The sequence below is a fragment of the Apiospora aurea genome (assembly GCF_038362705.1).
Source record: "Apiospora aurea strain CBS 24483 chromosome Unknown utg000010l_segment0_segment0, whole genome shotgun sequence".
NCBI lineage: Eukaryota > Fungi > Ascomycota > Sordariomycetes > Amphisphaeriales > Apiosporaceae > Apiospora > Apiospora aurea.
The window spans coordinates 1,467,677-1,483,747 of NW_027117397.1; the positions used below are offsets into that span (position 1 = coordinate 1,467,677).

General features: G+C 52.3%; 6 protein-coding genes across 6 annotated transcripts; 3 read left to right on the top strand and 3 right to left on the bottom strand.

Annotated features, from left to right (window-relative positions):
* Nucleotides 1–586: 586 nt before the first annotated feature.
* Nucleotides 587–2,029, top strand: PG986_014497 (phosphotransferase enzyme family protein-like protein; the record flags this gene model as incomplete). The annotated part of the gene is made up of 3 exons (XM_066850719.1): nt 587–888; nt 933–1,605; nt 1,835–2,029. The coding sequence occupies 3 exons, from the start codon at nt 587–589 to the stop codon at nt 2,027–2,029; spliced, it is 1,170 nt and encodes a 389-aa protein (XP_066692957.1).
* A 1,655-nt stretch (nt 2,030–3,684) lies between these two features.
* Nucleotides 3,685–4,026, top strand: PG986_014498 (uncharacterized protein; the record flags this gene model as incomplete). The annotated part of the gene is made up of 1 exon (XM_066850720.1): nt 3,685–4,026. The coding sequence occupies one exon, from the start codon at nt 3,685–3,687 to the stop codon at nt 4,024–4,026; it is 342 nt and encodes a 113-aa protein (XP_066692958.1).
* Nucleotides 4,027–4,071: 45 nt separating this feature from the next.
* PG986_014499 (uncharacterized protein) lies at nt 4,072–4,697 on the bottom strand (the record flags this gene model as incomplete). Its single annotated transcript, XM_066850721.1, has 3 exons — nt 4,072–4,335; nt 4,429–4,510; nt 4,621–4,697. 3 exons carry the CDS (start codon nt 4,695–4,697, stop codon nt 4,072–4,074), a joined length of 423 nt encoding a protein of 140 aa, XP_066692959.1.
* Nucleotides 4,698–6,174: 1,477 nt separating this feature from the next.
* PG986_014500 (uncharacterized protein) lies at nt 6,175–6,796 on the bottom strand (the record flags this gene model as incomplete). Its single annotated transcript, XM_066850722.1, has 5 exons — nt 6,175–6,283; nt 6,336–6,356; nt 6,416–6,427; nt 6,483–6,581; nt 6,633–6,796. The coding sequence occupies 5 exons, from the start codon at nt 6,794–6,796 to the stop codon at nt 6,175–6,177; spliced, it is 405 nt and encodes a 134-aa protein (XP_066692960.1).
* A 2,929-nt stretch (nt 6,797–9,725) lies between these two features.
* Nucleotides 9,726–10,791, top strand: PG986_014501 (uncharacterized protein; the record flags this gene model as incomplete). The annotated part of the gene is made up of 3 exons (XM_066850723.1): nt 9,726–9,914; nt 9,980–10,304; nt 10,367–10,791. The coding sequence occupies 3 exons, from the start codon at nt 9,726–9,728 to the stop codon at nt 10,789–10,791; spliced, it is 939 nt and encodes a 312-aa protein (XP_066692961.1).
* A 1,745-nt stretch (nt 10,792–12,536) lies between these two features.
* On the bottom strand, nt 12,537–13,146 carry PG986_014502 (uncharacterized protein; the record flags this gene model as incomplete). The annotated part of the gene is made up of 3 exons (XM_066850724.1): nt 12,537–12,878; nt 12,938–13,012; nt 13,120–13,146. The coding sequence occupies 3 exons, from the start codon at nt 13,144–13,146 to the stop codon at nt 12,537–12,539; spliced, it is 444 nt and encodes a 147-aa protein (XP_066692962.1).
* Nucleotides 13,147–16,071: the final 2,925 nt, after the last annotated feature.

Sequence of the window (16,071 nt, forward strand, 5' to 3'; positions counted from 1 at the left end):
CCCTGTCTGTTGTATACCGTGGACTGCGTGAGGGTACCCATATACGCTGTCTCGCAGCGCTCGAGCCTGGAAGTCTGCTGCGTCGGCTGGAAGCTTGCTGCTCCGACCCCGCCATGATATCCACCATCTTGACTTTGAAGGCTTTTCCATGACCCAAAGCCCACTGCCCGAAGAATGACTGTACGATTGCATAGGTTTTCGATACTCAAATCGAAGCCCCGTCTTCAAGAGCTTTTGATAGATATGCAGAGAGGACAAATGCGCCTCTTTTCTCTGAAAACCGACTGATCTCGGTTGCATTGCAACAGGTGGCGGTGTGACATGGACCAAAAAAAAGCTTGGCTAATATCATGCCTCATATACTTTAGGTTGGTAGGCACCTAGGTAGGGTAGGTGTCCAGGTATATAAACCTTGGGATCATCTCCCCTCCCTTCCTCCCACACTCATCTGCATCCACAGCATTCCCAGTTTCTCACGGCACGACATCCAACACCACCTACTGCATGACAACACACTGTCCTATCTACCAACAGCACCCTTTACATTTGGAAGATCCACGCTTCAGATCCATCCAATCTCTACACCATGAGCTTGCTCGCCGTCAATTACGATGCGATTTGGTACGCTGAAGGCAGCGATGTGTATTGGCCTTGGAATACGTCTTTTATGCAACACATGAGCGACCTCGAGCAATTCGTTACTACGCAACTCAGCGGTCGCGGTCCAGCAAGGTTCATTCCAGATGGCATTCATGACGGTTCCTACAACAGGGTAGTGCGATTTGGCTTCCCATCTGGCGGCGACGTCGCCCTCAAGATTCCCGTGCCGGGAAAGACGGACAGAGACCTCAGCCAAGAGAAAATAGTCAACGAAGCCGCATGGATGCAGTTCTTCAAAGAAAAACGAACATTCCTGTTCCAGAAATATACAGCTGCACTACGCACACAAACAACCAACTGCTTTCACCTCTTGGTCTTCCTTACATCCTGATGGACTGGGTCCCCGGCGAGAGTCTGCGAGATTTTCTGGCGGAGGAAGGTTCTAGCGCGCTACGACCGAGCATCCTTCAGCAAATGGCATCCATATATCTCCAACTCTATCACCTATCTTTTCCCAGCATTGGGTCTGTCGCCAAGGACGCTACGGGAGAATGGGCCATCACGCAACGGCCCCTCACCATGGACATGCACCAGTTTGCGATTGGAATTCCCCAGTGTCCGAAAGACCACTGGCCCGATGTGCCGCTGGAGAATTCCAGCGACTATTTCGCATTTGTTGTCCAGCAGCACACTACCCAGCTATGGAATTTGCGCAACTTGAACCTTGAAGGCTCGCAAGGAGAAGAAACAACCCAGACCCAATCGAACTCCCACAAGCAGGTCGCCAACATGGCACGCCGCCGCTACATAGCCCGGTACGGCTTTAGCAAGCTGATCCCCCAATTCCGCGACGACAAGGACAATCTTGGGCCGTTCATCCCCTTTTGTCCTGACCTTGACACGCGCAACCTACTCGTCGACCCAAATACGGGTATCATCACCGGCCTCATTGATGTCGAGTTCACCAATGCCATGCCGCCCCAATTTGCACGCGACCCCCCCACTGTGGCTATTCAAGATGCTACCAGAACAATGTCTTGACAGAGGTTTCTTTCCTTGGTTTCTGCAGCAGTATACCCCTTTGCTTCACGAGTTCTTGGAGGCCATGAGACGTGTAGAAAAGCAGGCCCAAAATAGGACCTCGTCGGAGGTAACGCCGCTGTCATCTCATATGCTTGACTCTTGGGCCTCTGGCCGGGTCTGGTTTAATTACGCTGCTACGTTTTCTGACCAGGTCGACTCTCTCTACTGGGAAGTGCTCTACAAACATCACCCGGGAGGAGCGGCGCTCGAATTGACTCGTGATCTGGAAGCTGAGTGGGAGAAGTACCTGCAGCACACCAAAGACCAGATCAAGAGATATGAGCGTGCATGGGATGAGCACATTCACAAGACAAGTGGTCAATTGGTGTGCCTTGAAGGGGATTAGGAAGCCGGCATGGGAAAAAGGTCACAGGTAGCAAGGATAGGATTTTTCTTTTGGACAGCACAACTGAATGCGCTGCCTCTTTTTTTATTTTCTGCATTTTCAACTTTTTTTATGCTTTGGTCGTGTAGTAGTAGAGACAATGAAAACCCGACAACCCACGTACATGCCCTTCCGCTCCTTCCACCCTGCCTTTGCTCTCACCTCGCAGCACACACACTACCCTCCATCCTGGACATAGGTCATTTACCTGAAAGCTTGTCTAGAGCAGCCTGACGCTCCTTCTCCTTGCGCTCCTGCTCTGCCTTCTCACGCCTTTCCCTGCTCGCCTTGGCTGCGTCCGCCATGCGTCTCTCCTCCTCTGGGGTGGGAATCTTGATTTGATCTGGTCCGGACATTGTTGTGGAGTTGGGGGATTGTGACTGAGTGGCCAGAACACATGTTAGCAACAAGCATCTGCGAGAACCACCCAAGCAAGCAGTAACGCTTCAAATGGGCTTAGGGAAGTAGGATTATTGACCTACCTTGGGAATCTTTGGTCTGATAAGTATGTGGTTTGAGGTTTGAGGTTGGAGTTTGAGGTGTGTTGCTTGTTCATTCTCTCAAACTCCATCTCGACCTGGATCCAGCCCGTCCTTTTATATCTCAAACTTTTCCCATCGTAAAGCTGCTCTTCTCAATAACTGAGGTCTTGTTGTTTGTGATCCGTATCCCACTATGTGTGCATATCAACTTTTATCTGGCCGGGGCTTATACACAACAGCCCAGTTGATTGAGAGTGATTCCTTATCCATAAGTATCTTACTCAAGTACATATCGCCTAATCCTTTTGCCTGCATCCAACCCATGTGCGAAATTTGATATATGTTGACTGCTATTGCTATTTGCTAGCCGTTATCGGTCGTTGTCGGTCGTCGTCGGTCGTTGTCGGTCGTTGTCGGTCGTTGTCGGTCGTTGTCGATGTTTGATGGCTATTGTCGACGTTGGTCAGCTATTGTTGATTTTCTTCTGAACTTTTCCGGACTTTCCTGAGGGGTCTTGGTATATGGTGACCGTTGCAAACCAACTTCTCAATACCACCACCCTCCTTCTTACTTTCCGTCGAGGTTCTCATCAGATTAACAATGCCGTCAAAGAAAACATCGTCAACAAAGCTGTCAGTTGCCAGCCTTGTCCAGGAACTGATCGACCGTTCCGTAACGGTCATGAAACGCATGTCGCTGAAGCCGCCCGAGAGACGAAGGATAGCAGATGCTTTGATTCTGGTGAATCCTGGAGCGTCAACACCCCAACAGCGAAACCAAAAGACATACCAAGACTTCCTTCTCGTGATCAACTCCATACTAGGGCCAAGTGGGGTTGTGCTCTGCGCGATAGGACTTGGCCCTTCCAAAGTCGCCGCCTTAACGGACGCTATTCGAGTTGAGCTGCCTCACGCCTTGAAGAAGCGTTGGACACATGTAGAGAAGAAAAGTCTCCAGAACATTGTTGACGGCTGCCTAAATAAAGGCGAGTCACAGCCTTACATCACTTATATCAACAGGAGACCCAGCTGACCAGTTGCTCCTGGTTTGGGTGTCGCAGCAACCAGCGCCACGGACAGGCCACTGCAAAGCAACGGCTACACGTTACAGAATACTGGGGTGACGAGCAGCCCAATGGCGGCTCAAAGCATCGAGAGCCTCGCGTTATCGGTGCCTACTACGCAACAAAACATGCCCAGGATCGCCAATGCAGGTCCAGATTTGCCACTGCAGCATCCCGACGGCCTTCTCTACAACATCGACTTGGCATCGTTCGATTTAGAGCCACAGAACTGGGATAGTACGTGCTACCGCCTCCAGAACAACGACCTAAATATGATACTGGACAGAAAGGCCATCACAAGCAAGGTCATTGTGGAGGAGACAACATGGGCCGGACAGAATGCCAGGGTGAGCTTCAGTATATCAGAGGAGATGCTGAAATATTTCAGCATAAACCGGCCTAAGGAAGCATGATGATGATGAATGATGGCAGTAGAATGGGGAGAGATGGCATTTCCTCTAGTCCTGCGCAACGACAGCATAGCATACACGGAGCGAACCCGTCACTCTAAATTCCCAGTCCGGGTTCCACGGCACTATCACCATGTGGCCGTGGTAATTAGACCCAACCATGCCCACGGGCTCACCTTGGCCTTTGGGGTACACACGGACTGCTGCTGATCTTTCCCTTTCCAAATCTATGACGATGGCGACGGTATTTTCGGGCGGTTCGTGCATCGCAGACTCTGGGGGCTCCATCCAGTCTATTTGACGTATGCCTTGCTGGTGACTTCAAGGTTAGCACTTTTGCTTGCTGATAGCCTAGGGAATAGAAGGGAAAGGAAAATAAACCAGCGTGTATTTTCAAAGACGAACGTTTTCAAAGTGTTTCAGCAAGGCGTTGTCGCTTGCTTTCTTGAAGACTTCGAACTTGAAATCAGACGCCATGCCGCAAGTGCTATACCACATCAGAGGTGGTTTTGTCTTGCATTCCAGAGAGGGCTTCCGAGAGAGAAGAATGAGATGGCGACTTGGGCTTAATTTCTTTCTTGATATTTCGAGACTGACCACGAGCGGAAGTTGCCCAGCGCGGGGTGGGTGCGCACGTCGTCGGGCTGAGGGCGCGGGGTCACAAACTGTCCCATGTTGCGGCTATGTGTGGGGCTTACAGCGTTTAGTCGTGCTTAGCGCAGTGAATATAATGACCCTTGTACTCCGTATGGATTTCAAACTCATTGTATTCGTTTAATATAAAGTCGAGTGATGTTGCGACGACGACATGAAGGATCCTGAGACGCCTGGATTGTTTGCAATCCTCCAGTATCGGAAAGCATGCAGTTTCTTGTGCACCCAGCGCTGGAGAGGGTCGGTTCGGGAGCGCGTTCCAAGATCGACTCAAACCAGCACAGCGGACAACATCTGGAAGGTACGGTGTGCCCTTAGTGCAGCAGTAGTCACGCACGGGCCAGTTGGAGAACTCATCTGTCAGTCTTGTACAGGTTTTTGCCGCTGGCAACTCCGTTACTGCGACTCATTCCGTCACCCTGGTGACCCCGAGCACGATTATGTTGAAGCTGCCGATCCTTCGCTACTACTCCTGCTGCATTGTTGTTCGTACTAGCTGCCCGAATTTTGAGCTAGAAGCACACCGTCACCGATTAACAATGTGACAATCAACGATTTGAGCAAGCTGTCTCAGCCTAGGATACTACAAGACCCTGCTGGGCTTCTTGGAACGATGCGCTTACCTAACCTCAGGGGCGCTAGGCTAGTGAACTGGTCGCGACCTGTAAGTAGCCCTCCCAGCAAGATCAGTCGCTCCACACCCCAAAGACGTGGTCAGAGCAGAAGTGAGTAGTCCAGGGAACTCTAATGCAACTTCCATTCCTCAGCCTTACCAAGAATGTGACGGAAGCCCAACGACAACAAACCCTGGTGATGAACAATCGCGCACGGGGCGATGACGCTTGAAACCGCTCCTTCGGCTTTCGCCTCTTATGGTGTAGTGCAGTGCCACCATACCCGCAGCAGCGATGATTGACCGTCACTAAATGCAGGCATAACCGTAATGGCCGCTGATTGGGTCTCGACCACCTACGCAATCTCGTGCAGCATCAGCATGCCACGAGCATTCCAGCTGGCTCGGCGTGGCAGCATGCCAGCTTACCTTGGCGCGATGCAACGATGGCCGTCTCTGGTGTTGGTTGGTGATGCCTTATATTCGGGAAAAATGCAACCCCTGTCATCCAAACCATGCCCCCCAATACCGCAAGGTTACAGTACTGTTATCCTATGTCCTACCCAACCAACGCTTGCCCCCCGATACGGCCAGTACCTTGCCGGCAGTACTACTAACCCGCACACCCCCATGGACACAACTTGGTGGGTGTGCCAGACCCAACATCTCGGAGCACTCAGGATCTCGACAAGCAGAGACACAAATCACCTTCTTCCAACGATACAGTCAAGATGGAGCACGAACTCGGTCAGCAAACCAGGCTTCGCCCGTCATTTTCAACGCGTATAAGATCTCGATCCGGAACTGCCCACCCCTAAGCCTCTTGTTAACTGCTCCGTCCCTGGCAAGCCAGAACCCTCATGGTCGAGCCCTTGTGCAGTTTATTACACGCTGCCTGCGTCGTCATCTGCATCACTCGGTCCCATGGTCTCTACGATCATCTTCTTCAACTGCGACAGACAGCCCATCAATCTGCGTGTATGCTGCTGGAACCTAGATGTCGGTTAGATTTTCGTCCTCGTACCCCTACGCAATCGTGACGTACCGTTCCTGGTATGTTTGCTTCCTGTCGAAGATAAGCGTTGGACCCGTTTGCCACTGCTCCCATGAGCCCTGAGAACCTACCAGTGTTCTAACCTGGTGGATGTCAGTCGCTGGTTCTTGCATAGCCGGAATTCTCGGGCCCGCTTACTCTCCAGTATGGCTCTTGAGCTCTGACAGGACCACATCCACCTTCTGGTGCAACATGTCGACTTTATACAGTAGCTCCTTCATCTGGTCCGCCGCCGTTCTGCACTATCGTTAACGTACTTGATTAGCTCCGCACGACGCAGGAACTCACGCCGATGGACTCGATCCGAGTATGCCTTGGTCTAGGTGGAAACCCGCATATGGTGGATACTGAGTGGGAGGGAAGGTGGGATCCGGCGTAGGCGTATGCGCCGCGGCTCCCCACAGCGGCAGTACCCCAGGCTGGTTCGATGTTTCAAACGGAAAGGAATACATGTCGCTCCCCGAGTGAAATCGCTAGTGGATATAATACGATCGCGGTGAGCAGCATTAATATTCGTAGAATTTCGTAGGGTGATAATCGTATGTAGCGGTTTGTGGAACATCTATGGGGGCTTTTGAACCTATAAGTATTGTAACAGTAGGTGCAGCGAAGGGCGCCAACTTGGACACTCACTATGTTGCGCACCCTTGATTCTCCTGGCGAGCACCGTCACGCGAGTCGTACGCAGACGCAAGCCGCAGAGAAACTGCTAGACTACATACCACCTCTGTGACTGTCCCCCAAGCCGAGCAAACCCATGCTCCAAAGAGGTGTTTCTCATGCCGATTTGGGAGGCGGAGCCTGCTGGAACTCGGTTTAGCGACAGGATTTCTCAGCAGCGGTGCAGCGTGACGAATGTTTGCTGAGCATTCGGGTCCAGGAACGGGTTATAACGAGACGCCAAGTGCAGCTCCACCTAACCCACTAACCAAGAGCAGAGCCCCGTTCTCGTCCATCGATCGATCGGTGGGTTCTCTGCAGAGAAACACCGAATCTCGCGGCGCACCAGATGAAGCCTACCCAACCAGCGGGCATTCTCTTACATCTACGCCTGAGTTAGGCAAGATAAGCGCCGCATGGACAGACCACTGTTGCCAGCGGCTGACCTCCCTGCCGCATGGCACGGAGTTCACCTAATCGGCACACTATGTGGGAGCCTCCAACGTGGGAACGCCCATGGGCATTCCCAAAGCTGGCAGAAGACGCCAGTGGTGTGGAGAACTTCCCCGCTCCAGGCTCCGGTATGCGCCCTGCATGCAACGTCTATGGGGCCACCAAGCAACACGGCCTAGCCCTTGTTTGGAATACCGATTCAAGCGAATGCAGACCAAGAAGACCACGCGTTTCGATGTGCTCAAGGATGCCGGATTATGGGCGAAGAGGCAGGTAGGAGAGAAAAAGGAAAGAAAGAAAGATCAATTGCGAACTTCTGCAATGCGTCTACGTCTCGACAAGTCCCGACGCACCGCGCCTGGCGTCAGCACATTCCCAGACCACGCCCGCTGCCCTGGCAAAGCGCCCTGCGTATGACGGATACGAGCCAACCCTGGGAGCAACACATCAGTCGCAATACCACCGATTTCTGTACGTCCTATCCTAGATTTTCGCAAACCAACTTCCCCAGCCCTTCCCAAAATGAGCGCAATATCTGCTAGCGCGGCGTAAGCGTGGCATAAGCGTTGACACACCATCGAGAATCACACCATATCGGCAGGACGAGGGATAACCCAAGCCCGTGAGCATGCCTTTGCCCGAACCGAGAATCTGTTGCATCGCTGCACCCATGCTGGGCATGTCTGCCACCACTCCCCCAACCCGCGTTTGCAGGCCTGCACGCTCCATCCTTTCATCCGCGAGGCGTGGAACGCCGTTTGCCAACGCTAGCAGAGGCGAATGGACGGTGATTGCTTTCGCGAACTGCTCGTCAAGGGAGGGTCACCGTTCGTCACACTGAACGGGTCATCGCTGATGTAGTCCTTTCGATGGAACTCGTCAGCGCTATGGAACGTGCCTCAATCCTCAGTTCCGTCGGGTGAAGTTGATTGGCCCAGCTGCGGATCCCGTCTCGGTGATGCACCATTCCTGCTAGCGTGCTGGTGATGTGATTGGCGGTTGCCCGGCATTCCAAAGGAAGGAGTGTGTCCCGACTGTTGGGGTCGTAGAGACAGGGAAGCGAAGACAGCAAGGGAGACAGGGTGGTTTTTATACCAGGAAATAACCAACAAAGCGGGCTAAGCATGGAGTTAGCTAACTGGAGGTCAGCTGTCCCCGCCCCACCCAATGAGCCAACGACTGTTCGTTCGGCCTGCCCCCGCCGAGTGGTCGTCGTACTGTAGCGGTTTTGCACATCGTGTCAGTGCGAGACCGCCCTCTGATTGCCTCGACGCCACGCGGCGCCCAGGAAACAGACCATCTCGCCAGATGCGCCTGGATAGCATGGCGACATCCCTCCTGTCCGTTGTACTCCAAATCTTTAATGCAGCTGTTCTGGTTCGTACCGACCAGCATAGTAAGGCGACAACAACTCAATTATCTGCATTTATTTCTGGCCACGCTACCTGAAGCTACTTCCGGTCCCAATGGCTTGGTATCTCAAAGCATAGTCGTCAAAAAGAGACGATGCCGTACTGTCGGGCTGACTTACATGCAGTCCATCCTGCGATATGTACTAGACTTTCGAGCAGGAAGCGCTTCTTCGTAACCGTTCTAGGGTACCTCGGCAAGCTCTGCATTCGGACCAGGGCCATCTTATGTACTCTTTCTCATGTGTCCTTTCTGACGTACAGAGTGTTGGCTGGCTAAGCTGCGGTATGGTAGATGTAGACCTTAGGATGTAGAGCTGCTAATGGCGCCGCCGGTTTAACATATAGTACAGTACTGTCTTTTTGCTGCTTAAGCTCGAAGAGTCTCACGGGCCGTTTTTGGTCCCAGCTTCCATCGTTGCTTGCAAACCTGTTGGCGCTACTGTGGGAGTGCAGCGCCGGGAGTAGCAATGGCGCACTAGCGCGACTAGCGGGCCAGTCCCCTGGAACCACCAGTTCGCGACCCCGCGCCATTAGGGCCAACACCCAATCTCCCTGCTACGCGAGAACTTCTCCCCTCCAAGACACCGAAGAGAAGCTACTGTAGCCCCGATATCTGTGAGAATCCTTTTCGCCAACATGGGTCCTGGAACCGGATCAGCAGCGCCCCTGGCGAGGTTTGCCCGACGCGGGCTCGTCATGTCATTCACATTCCATATCCGCAAGCCGGCAGCTTGCTATCATACTATACATATCTACCGTTCCGCGAGACGCTATTGTAGCACCATGGACACGCAGAAAGATGCTCCAAGAGAACCCAGCAAGCTGCCGAATTGTTTTGGGTAGCTAGACCTCCGGCATGGCCCATACCAAGAGGCAGAAAGACAAGGTGCGCAAGAGCGGCTTGTCGCTGGAGAACAAGACACTGGACCTTGGCCGCTACTGCAACGTCTTCAGCGCGCTCGCGTACTGGAACCCGACGCACGAGCGGTGGGACACGGCGATGCACGTCCCACGCGGGCAGCGGGTGCCGGACTTGAACAGGATTGTCTGTCCCCATCTTCTTGTTACCGTTCCGTCGAGGGAATGCAGCCCCGTTGCTGACAGCCGTAGTTTCGTCAATCAGCCGCCTGCCATGCGAGACCGAGCCACGGTCGAGCGACGCGATCACGCCGCCATGCCGAAGCCGTCGATTTCGAGACCCAGCCGAACGCCAGCGACGACGCGAATGCCGATGTCGACGTGGATAGCGACGTGGATGCCGAGTACGAAAGCGACCCCGAGTATATGGGAGCAGCACCTGTGGGCGCGGCGGAGCCTCTGTCCGTCTACGACATCATTCCCGACGAGGACGGCGGGACTGTCATTCCCTATAGTCCCCATAATCCCAGGAGACAGGTGGGCGTGAGGCAGCTGCCTTCACCGCGAAGGCCGCAAGGTAAGCCTGGGCCTCGTCTATTGACTGCATAGCCGATTGACCGTGTGATGCTCATCATAAAGCAGGCGTCCAAGGCTCCCAATCGACAGTGGAGAAGCAGCCCGCCCGCTCCGAGCCCAGCTCCACGACGAACGCTACCCCGACCGCGACGAATGCAGGCCGACCAGCACACACAAGATACCTCGACCACGGCGCGATGGATGCGTCGCTGCAGAGAGCTGTCCGTCAGAACAGCCGGGTGGCGGCCAGAAAGCCCTTGGCGCCGATCCTGTCGACTCGACCACGGCAATGCCCTCCCAGGTTGGCGGGAAACGCTGCAAAGTCGTCCCCAGGCCGTCAAGGGGAAGCTAGGCAAAATACGTCGAGGTGCGCGCCAGACTACTACAAGGACTACCAGCGTAAGTTGCAGCGGGACATCCTGGCGAAGAAGATGGTGGGACTGCTGGACGACCTTCGGACCAGTCTCGTCGTTATGCCGTTCGGGTGAGGACGTGGGTAAGGAAAATATCACAAGCGGCAGCTCGTTTATCCTTCTGTCGAACTATGTTTCAGCTCCAGTCCATTAGCCAGTACTCTGCACGCTATGTTCAGCCCTTGCTGGCAGTGGCGCAGCTCGACCTACAACTGTGGTCTCCTTTCCGAAGGCGATAATGAGCTTCTGTTGTGTGTGTAATACCAACGTCGGACATTTTTTCCTTTATCAATATCACCATGTACAGAAAACTTACATATGTTCTATACTACTTAGCTGTCAGTCGTTGTCGCTGCTTCTTGTAACGCCGTGAGTCCAAGTCCACTTGCTCTACTGTATGGCTCCTGTGCTTTGTCTCCCCGTGGATATTGGCGAGTTCTGTGAGCGGCGTGCCATGGAGGATTGCATTGTGCCCATGTGGAACTCGTGCGTTGAATACAAGAGAGCATTTCCGCCTGCCAGTCAGGAGCTATTTTGGACGTGCAGGATCAAGTTGCCCGCAGACGTGCTCCCAATCAGAGGGTTAAATCGCTTGAGGGAGCAGAATCTGAATTCAGTCCCTCAATCCAGTTTGGCGGCGCTGCCCTCAGCAAAGCTAGGACTTTGCCCTTAAGGAGAGACAGCAGCCTGGGCAATGCGGGCGATAGTTGCTGGTAAGCAACCTTGGTGGCACCCACGGATTACTGCAAGTAGCGTCGACGGCTATCTTCGGTAGGCACCATTTCGATTTTGGTTCATTTAAGGCTACAGTGGGATCACATGGCCCCCTGTGTCCGAAGGGAGGGGCATCGGCAAATGAAGCTGGTGAAACTCTTGCCTACATAGTTTTGCCCACAGTATATATACACCACTTGGGTCCCTTACCACTATTGTAGTTTTGTTCTTCAACATCACCCATCGTCGAAAGAAAACATCGCATTATTCGCATCAGCAGAAGAAAATGTCAGGTTGTCAGATGTATAATGGAAAAGGTGGTCCTGGTGGCCCGTGCATATCATGTGGGCTTGAGGGACGGACCCAAGGACAAGTAGTCATGCCGTCGATGGCTCTGATGGTAAATACCATCAAGAATCAGCTCCCACGAAGCAACACTGAATTCAATTTCTAGTAATGCCCTCACCGCCATCCTTCTCATCTCCAATATACTGGAAATTTAAGCCGACACTGGCTCAGAGGTACGTTTGGTAGGAACAATCGTTCCTGATCCGACGTTACTACTGTATGTCGCCCTCCCTTTGCGGGATACGGATACGTCCAGTAACCCGCATAGCTGGTTCGGGCAATTAGTCGCGTCATATCACACATTTACACAGCTGTGTAGATGCCCAGGAAAGGCGGACTTACACAGCTACCCGCCAGTTGATGACGAGCGACGCGTGCCTTGGTTCGGGTAGCGATGTCCTGGGCCGGGCGCATAGGTATGGAGCGGCGCGAAGGTAACACATCGCGCATGCGGCATGTGAGACCCGCCGGCGGCAGACCGGACATACATGTTCGTTGCTTGCAAGTTTGTACTAGATACAGAAAAGTTAGCCGTTTTAGTTGTCGAAAGAGGAAGGAGGATGGGAAACGCACCAGCCATGGGGATAATGAAGATACTCGTGACAGTTACCATGCATTTAGTCACACTTGGATTATACTAGTCATAGAGGTGTACATGAACGGGCGCTAACAACAAACAAGTCCCAAGCCATATCAATTAGTCGACGCAGCAGTAGCGGCCAAGGGGTCATCAACCTTTTTAGCACATCTTTGCTGCTCTACAAGAGCCGCTGTACGCCCCCGCCGAGGCCCTCTTGAGTTGATACCACTCGCTCCGATTCGGCATCGCACTTGTTCCCAATAAGCAGTATGGGCCCGAGGTGATGTGGATCTAGCGATTCCTCCGTCTGTCGAATATTCGCGTAGAGATCTCGTACGTTCGAGAAAGACGATCTGGAAGTAATGCTATATACCAGAAAGAAGCTTTGGTCGTGTTGTATCCATTGGTCACGCAGTACGGAATAGTCTTTTTGGCCGGCAGTGTCTAGGACTTGGACTGCGCATGCCCGCCCATCGACAACGACTTGTTTCTGGTAGGAATCTTCGATGGTGGGATCATACTGCTGGGCGGTAAAGTATTGATTAGTATGGGATGCAGGTGGGATTCGGAGCCACTTACCGTTGGACAAAGTGGTGTATGTAGAACTGGACTACAAGTGCGGTTTTCCCGACACCTTCTCCTAATAACACCAGCCTATGGAGTGGTATTGCGGAAGACATCGCAAAACCGTAGCTTAGCTAACGATGAGAGTCGGCACGGACGAAATTGTTACGAATAACGGTATAGATAGGACACCATACACGCGCATCGGTCCTGACGTGTGCCATTGTTGGTCGTCGTCCACTTGCAGATTGATACTCATCCGTCCGCCGAGTCTAACTCCGCTGGCACCGCAACAACTTCACCGTTTGAATCACAAGCAAGACGGAGGCTTTTCGTTCCACCCGAAACCCATTCACCGACAAGGTCAGAGATCCGGAGTAGTTTTTCCCATTCTCGCGTTGAGTTATCTTCACCTTTCCGTCTGTAATAAGAGTAAGCATTGTAATTGTTGCTTATGTCGTAATGGTTCCTCATGTCGTAATACTTGTCTCTCATTGCTTGATTGCGCTGGCACGTAGACTGAATCATATTTATTAACCAGTCGAGATCGGCTCTCTCACGGGCTAAGTCCTTATTTTCCAGATTTTCTGCGATGTTCAGATCATGAGAAGCTCTCAGGTGGGCTAGCCAGACACCCAAGAAATTGAAGTGAATAGAACATGGGATTTGAGAAAGTTGCATGAAACCATGCTCATCATATTCTCTCAAAGGTCGTAAGATCTCTCCTAGTAGTGGCTCAATCTCTAGAGCCACTATCGGCCAGGCCGGTACTAACCCGCTCAGTTTCTCTATGCGACCGGGCCGACGTTGTAATGGTATGACCAGCACGTCGTTCAGCACGTCGGAAGATTTTATGCCTTCTCTATAGCCGGCCACATCCTTCTCGAATATCATGGGCACTGACGCCTGCGGGAGTTGAACATTCCAGTCCGGGACCCACGAGGGAAGGAACGAGCGATTCGTTGGACGAGATTGAATGGGTGACCCTGGCTTGCGGCGTGGTGGGAGGGCAACTCCTGGAGACGAACCTCTCCTAGGTCGATCAATCTATGAGCCACCGAGGCGTACAATGATCCAATAGGAATATCGTAGTCCATTTGAATGATATCCTCCCATTTTCGGTGATCATCGGCGATGCCCATAAGGCAATAGAAGAAATCCCTTGGATCAGTAACGTGCGATCCGGCCCTTGCACGTATTAATACACTAAGTTTGTTTTTCCCTTTGCCACCAGCAGCCTTGTTCATTTGCAAGAGCAGGTCCCGATTTGTTCGCTGAGCTTCCGACAATGAATCTGTACTGGTATTCTGCACAGCATCTGCTACATCAGACCATCGAGCAAGCATTCTTCCGCATTGAATGCGAGGATCGATCGAGAGGACAAGTCCTTGAAATACCCATGCCCTTGTAAACCATTCACTCGAGCAGATCTCATGGATAGCTAGCTGTATGGATTCTGATTTAGTATTTGTGCCACTGTTTTCCGGTACCACGTTAGAATCGGAGAGAAAATCGACCTTGGAGTTAGATGATGGATCCAAAGCTAGTTCCGAATCTGAGTTGCTTTGGTAGGAAAGGCCCATGGAGTTTATTCGCATCGCTGTGCGATTTTGGGATGCAATGTGATTGAACAGACACCGCACGTTTGGTCTCAAGGGGCCAAGGTATATAATCGTGCTGGCCGCTCCTCGGTAAATGTCTCCCATAATTCGAACTTGGTACCTTCTCTCCTGGGTGTCATATTGATTGATGCACAATGCAATCAGCCCATAACAACACAACGCGTGAGGTGTGACGAATATCTCGCAAGGCCTGGGCTAAATTGGCAGTAATACCAACAGCACACCCGCAGATAATAATCGATCCGGCTGGAGTAGGGTCGCCCCAGACATAAGACAATGCAGTGTAGCGTCCGGTAATGCCACTAATGACTTCTTCGAGTGTAGTGACAATCAGAGACCCGCTGAGAGGTTCATGGTATTTCGCCGCTGGGTCAAGCTCCAGCAAACGGATGCTGTCAGGGCACAGGAGTGGCGAGTAAATATGTAACCATGGTTTTGGGATTGAGTCCATTATCCAGTGTGACGCATATGTAATCTGTTCTCAATTGAGCCAGTAGATGGTTCTTGAGTAAATATTTCGAGAGAGTCCAATGGACAAAAGATGATACTTTTAATAGAAATACTCGAAGCGGGGAAAGGGGCGGTGCAAAATCGCAGTCACCTGTTGGTCAGCTACCGGCCGTATCAGATTGAATCCATGCCACGTTAATGGCACAGCCTTAGGACTTGATTATGGCCATCATTTAATTTTGCTATGCCAAGCGACGTACACTCCATATCCATAGCGATCAGCATAGACTTGACAGCATGCCTGTGTTATCTCTTGCTTCTTCTTTCTCTTATCCTAGATATGTACCCGTAGTGGCCTGGCAGTAATCGACTAGCCCAAGAATAGCGGCGGGCAGGTATTTACCAATGATCGTGATGACCTCTCTGGCGCAACACCTGATCGGGAGAGCGAAGGGCACGAAGGTGTAAGTATTACTCACAAACGACAAGGGCGAAGAGTAAAACGCAATTACATGATAACAAAATCCTCTCTTACTCAGGTGCTGATTTTCCTACTTTCGAGCTGCATAGTAAGAAGACGTTGCACCCCGGTTGTATTGCCGTACCTCCGCAATCAGATAGGCAAACCTGGTCAGCCGCTCATAGCTGAGGCGGTCGGGCTGGTGTAGCTCATGGCGCAGGGGTGGGAAAGAGCCGGGCAAGAGGATGCGAGGTCATCATCGACGGCTTGGCCTTGCTGTTAAAGCATCTTGTTCCCTACCAATAGACGGGCAGCCAGTGGTCTATCGTCGTCGTCATTGTCATCAATGGCCGCGTCATCGTTCAGTTGCAAGGTCTAGAGTGAGATAGACACGCTCTGAGTAGGCTTCTTCTGTTTTTCTCGTCGTCGACGCCGCCAGTCAAGCTGATACCGGCCTGAACCGGAAGTTCGCTGAAGTATTCGGGTGTCTTTTCTAGCAAGCTCTTCTCGGTCTAGCTGTATCCGATCTCGTAGATAATGTGCGCGCGGCGCTCAACTCCATATTGCAATTGGGAGTCGAGCAGCTTTTCGATAAACGGAGCTCGATTTGCCGCCCT